General features: G+C 48.1%; 1 protein-coding gene across 1 annotated transcript in view; it reads left to right on the top strand.

Annotated features, from left to right (window-relative positions):
* Window positions 1-3,447: 3,447 nt before the first annotated feature.
* Window positions 3,448-5,770, top strand: part of lpcat3 (lysophosphatidylcholine acyltransferase 3) — a 16,404-nt gene continuing 14,081 nt past the window's right edge. The window contains exon 1 of the mRNA XM_008280193.1: window positions 3,448-3,535. Coding sequence (XP_008278415.1) covers window positions 3,451-3,535 — 85 coding nt within the window. The 5' untranslated portion in view covers window positions 3,448-3,450. The remainder of the gene's footprint in view (window positions 3,536-5,770) is intronic.

Genomic DNA, 5,770 nt, shown 5'->3' on the forward strand with positions numbered 1-5,770 from the left:
CAGAACTGCTCACATCCATCAGGATGCTCTTGGTGCTGGTCCTTGGGTTCTTCTGGGCCTCCACCATTGGTCCAGTGCAGGGATCACGTCTGTCCTCCTGCAGCCCTTTGACATGTTCCTCAGTGAGGAACTCCTTGGACTTCTTCATGAAGCTTCATCTGTGAACGCTGCACCTGGAAAACTCTTCATAGTCTGACTGACAAATAAAATCTGAGCAGCGTCGGTGGAGGGTTCTGAGTCCACCGTGTTCTGTTTGCTTCTGTTTAAACTAAAACCAATATTTCCAGTAATTCTTCCAAACCAACAGGAACAATCTCCCAAACAGTCTTTGTATTTCTAAAGTTTAAAGTTTTACAAAAAAATCTACTATTTTTTTACTCCAACTCTGATCTTTACGTCTCCTCGTCCATGAAGGTTTCAGTCGTATGTGTGTGTTCGGAGGTTTTTTACTGAGAGCTTTGTTCTGTCGTCCTTCACAGCCTGACGAATGTTTAATGAGACGCCTTTGACCTTCAGTCTGTTCAAACCTCTGATATTTATCCGTCATATTTTTATTTCATCCTATTTTACCTCCACTTGTCCTGGTTTTAGTTGATTCATTTGCTTTTATATTTTCCAGGCGTTACTTTTTTTAAAATGATTTTTACTAACGTTGTTTTTTTTATATGTTTGTTGTTATCCAGGTTTCTTATCTTCATCCTACATCCACCCAGCCGGTGGAGGCAGATGGCCGTCCCTCCCTGAGCCTGGTTCTGTCGGAGGTTTTCGGTTCCGTCCCACCAGCAGACTGCTGAAGCTTATAGAGAATCCAGATGTTTGGATTGTTGGGTGTCTCTGACTTTGTGAAGCTCTATGAGATGACTGTTGTTGTAAATATGCGCTATACAAATAAAACTGAATTGAACTGAATGATCTTTGATTTTCTGTTTTGTAAATGAAGACTTCATACCTGATGTTTATTGCTTCTGATTTGTCGTCTAATCTACAGACATGAGCAGCATTTCTATGATAAAACACTGAAATACAGACAGAGGATGTAGGACTTTCTTAGTAACTGATCTTTTAGGTGACTTATTGAAGCTGTGTGTTGGTGAACCGTCCTGTCAATGACCAGACCGACGCTCTGCTGCTGCTTCACAAACCGGCAGATTTCAGCAGAACTCAGCTCTTTGAGAAAATCAGGAACCCGAGGAGGTGATTTAGCAGATTTTAGAATGTAAATGATAAAATAAATCACATATTCAGCAGCTCGACATGGACCGGACAGAAACACAGAACTTCAGTCGAACTGAGACAATCTGAGGAAACCAGGAGCGAAACACGTGACCATCTGCCGTCTGATTGGCTCAACCTACACAAGCCCCGCCCCTCAGGACGGCGGAGTATGAAACGCTCTGATTGGACAACAAGCAGAGCAGTTCTTTGGATTTGCATACCCGTCATGCACTGCGGCCGTTCTGCTGCCGTTTGAAGGTGTTTGAGCTGATATGAGTCGGATATGAATCCTGTCTTGTGTGTGTTACTGTGTGTTAGTGTGTGTTAGTGTGTGTTGCTGTTGTTTCCACCGACGTGTCTGTTGTTGTGTTCCGACACCGTGACCAAAGGTTCTGGATCAGACGCACTAAGGCTGGAAGCCACCAATCACAGGGCAGGATTATTTGCTCTTTTAGATATTTGTCCAGCAGGTTTCTCATAATGAGAAGCCCACGAAGTGTTGAAGGAAACCAAGAACCTGATGTACTGCAGAACCGAACCACTGACTTCAATCACACAGGTCCAGTTCGAGTGCACTGGGCTGTTAGTCCACTAGAAGATGCAGCTGGACTGTGTTCATGTGATTTATTTACCTGCAGCACAGCTGAAGGAACACAAACATATGATGGTTCTCTGGTTCTGGCTCGGTTCAGCAGGATCTGAACCTGATCCTGAACAGCACATTGATGTGACCGACATGTGGTTCTGATCAGAGCTGATCCATTCTCACAGCTCAGCCAGACACCGGGCCGTGTTCGGGTCAGAACACAGAGGACGCGGCAGCAGCGTTTGTGTTTCTCATCAGATTCTGATGTTTTGTTGTCCAGCCAACAGGAAGACTTTATGAACAACTCTACACAACATAAAGACACACACACAGAAAAAACACCGAAATCTGTAAAAACTAAATATTTAATTTCTATATATGAAGTTCTAAATCCTACATTCTGGAATGCGCCGCTAGATGGCAGCAATTTGCAGCAGCTCTCTTTGCTTTTGAGGTTTTTTTGGACATATTGTTGATTGCTGATGGACCGGTACCGTCTGCCCCACAGCAGCAGCTCCAACAGGAAGTGGCCCGGCTGGTAGGGGTCCTTCAGGATGGTGTCGGCTCTCCTGAGGCAGAGGGAGCCATGAAGGTCCTCCAGTGTGGGTAGAGGCCACCCAGTGACCTTCTGGAGGTCTTCCTGCGGTGCAGCTGGTGAACCACGTCCAGAGACAGAAGGTGAGGATGCTGTCCATGGTGGAGCGGTACAAAGACCAGCAGTCTGGGGCTGGTGGTCTTCCTGAGGATTCTCAGGACGTCTTTGTTGTGCCTTCTTTACCAGCTGTTGTTCTTATTCCAGGTCAGTTTCTCTTCAGTTTGGACTCCCAGGAAGCAGAAGTCCTTCATGTCTACCTGACACTCAGAAATTCATGACTTCATGTCTAAAAACTCGAGTTAACAAACATGTTTGTTTCATAGAAAGAGAAAAACTTACTGTTTCTGATGTTTCTGTTCTGCTGGATTCAAAAAAAACACTGAGGGCGTCCCTACAGCTCACCTGACTGAGCAGGTGGCCCAGGAGCAGGGGTTCGTGAGTTCGACTCCCGCTCACGACAGTTTGCCCCTTTCCTGTCTCACTGTCCTGACTAATAAAAACAACACTGAAAGACGAACCAAGCCACAGCTTCACACTGTTGATCAGCTATTGATCAGCTAAGGTCAATGTTATTTATTAAACAAATGAACCAGAGCAGCTGATTGGCTGTTTATAAAGCTTCATGTTTTATACTGGAATCAGAGAAACTTATTATTATTATTATTATTATTATTATTATTATTATTATTATTATTATTATTATCGTTAATACTGCCACTGCTAAATGTGATAATAATAATAATAATAATAATAATAATTATAATAATAATAATAATAATAAATGTGAATAATCAGCGGATGAGTCGTTGCTGTAGTTGCAGGTTGCGGCCACATGGGGGCGGACTGACACCGCTGAGTATCACCTGTTTAAACTCCTTCTGTTGTTTCTGTTCATGTCTCAGAGAAGACCAGGTGAGTCTGCACCTGTCCGCTCTGAGCCACACCTGTCACTGATCAGTAATCAATAACAGGACGGTTCAGAGGGCGCGCGCGCGCGCGTGAGTGCGTGCGACGCCACTAAGCGTCGCTGCGCTCTGTTCCGCCCACAGTAAAGATGGCGGCTCCCTTGCTGGAGACAGTGTCGGAGTCTTTGGGCTCTCCGGAACCGGCGGTCCGGCTCATCCTGTCCATCCTGATCGGTGAGTTGTGTGTGTGGGTCGGTTAGGTGCCGGTGTTGGGGGTCGGTGCGGGTCCAGGTGTCCAGGAGAGGTCCAAGTGAGCCGGAACAGAAGCGAACAGAACAAACTGTGACTCAGAGCTTCAGGCAGCAGCAGCTGATCGGACTGATCACATCAATGTGTGCTCATCAGCTCAGATCGATAAGCGGGCTTTCAGCACACAGGAGGTTACAGCTGCTGCAACATGTGGCTGCGGACTGTTGGACTGACCCTAAACCGATCCGTTCAAACTGATCAGTGCTTAAACTGCGGATCAATAATCAGCTGTTTGCCTCTAAAATAGCAGAAAGCGGTGAAAACGTGGATCAGAGTTTCCTCAGATGTCCGGTTCAGCCCAGAGAGGTTCGGTTTGCTGTCAGAGGAAAGAACCAGAGAAGCTTCACCGGAGGAGCTGAAGCCAGAGTTCAGACTGAGTCAAACTGATGGTTCACTGATCAGAAGTATTGATAAATGTGATGCTGACCTCTAGCAGGACTCTGTGCTGCTCAGCATGGAGTTTGTTCTCCTGACTCACACTGATTATCAGAACTGTGTCCCAGCGTCTCCTCCCCCAACAGCATGGAGCCTTCATGTGCTCCTCCAGCCAGCAGCAGCTCAGCTTTCATCAATCATCAGCTCATCTGATAATCAATAATCAGTTTGCTTAAGGTCAGAACTCTGGGTCCAGCTCCTTCACTCTGAAGCTTCTCTGGGTTCTTTCCTCTGTGACACTAAACTGAACATCTCTGGACTAAACAGGACGTTTGAGGAAACTCTGACCCACTTTTTGTGACGTTTCAGAACCAAACAGCTGATCGGTTCTTGAATTAACGTTCCAGAAACGTTTGTTGAACCTCAGAGCTGCTGATGTCCTGAAGCTGCGTCCTTCAGACGGGGGTAGTGTCTGGTCCTCACAGAGATAGACAGCACAGGTGTGTGTGTGTGTGTGTGTGTGTGTGTGTGTGTGTGTGTACTTTGCTCCTCCATGAACACGTCTCCTCAGAGCAAGAAAACAACCGACTGAACTCCAGCTCAGCTTCTGATTGACTGTTGCAGACGGCCTGTGATTGGCTGCTGCATGTGTCTGCAGACGGCCTGTGATTGGCTGCTGCATGTGTCTGCAGACGGCCTGTGATTGGCTGCTGCATGTGTCTGCAGGCGGCCTGTGATTGGCTGCTGCANTCAGTGACACCAGCGGAGCCTGAACACAACTTTTATTTATAATAATAACAATTCAGTTCTTGGTGAAAAAGTTACTAGTCTGGAGTAAAATATTCGAGTCTTCATTTCAGTTTAGCAGGTGACACAGTATAGAACCGTAGCCGCCTGTCCACCTCGTGCTCCACTTTCCCGTCACTCGTGAACAGCATCCTGAGATACTTAAACTCCCTCGCCTGGGGAAACAACTCCCTCCCACAACCAGAGGTGGAAAGCCACTGGTTTCCAGCAGAGGACCATGGCCTCAGACTTGGAGGTACTGATCCGCATCCCCACCGCTTCGCACTCGTCTACAAACCGGTCCAGTGCATGCTGAAGGTCACGGTCTGATGGAAGTTGGCACACACTCTCTGGTCCCCCTTTCTGAAAATGGGAATCACCACCCCGGTCTGCCACTCCACAGGCACTGTACTGGATGCCCACGCGACATTGAAGAGACGTGTCAGCCATGACAGTCCGACAATGTCCAGAGCCTTCAGCATCTCAGGGCGAATCTCGTCCACACCTGGCGCTTTGCCACCGAGGAGCTTCTTAACTACCTCGGTGACCTCTACCACAGATATGGATGCAGAAGCCCCCAAGTCTTCAGGCTCTGCCCTCTCAGCAGAGGACGTGTTTACCGGGTTCAGGAGTTCCTCGAAGTGCTCCTTCTACCGCTCGACAAGATCCTCAGTCTAGGTCAGCAGTTCTCCTCCCCGACTGTACACAGCCTGGGCGAATCCCTGCCTCCCCTTTTTGAGGCGTCGGATGTTTTGCCAGAACTTCCTCGGGGCCGACCGAAAGTCCTTCTCCATAGCCTCCCCGAACTCCTCCCACACCCGAGTTTTAGCTTCCATGACCGCAGCAGCTGCAGCCCTTTGGCCAGCCGGTACCTGCCTGCTGCTTCAGGAGACCCCCGAGCCCACCAGGCCTGAAAGGTCTCCTCCTTCAGCCTGACGGCTTCCCTCACCGCCGGTGTCCACCAGCGGGTTTTGGGGTTGCCGCCACGACAGGCACCAG

The sequence above is a fragment of the Stegastes partitus genome, unplaced genomic scaffold, assembly GCF_000690725.1.
Source record: "Stegastes partitus isolate 25-593 unplaced genomic scaffold, Stegastes_partitus-1.0.2 Scaffold184, whole genome shotgun sequence".
NCBI lineage: Eukaryota > Metazoa > Chordata > Actinopteri > Pomacentridae > Stegastes > Stegastes partitus.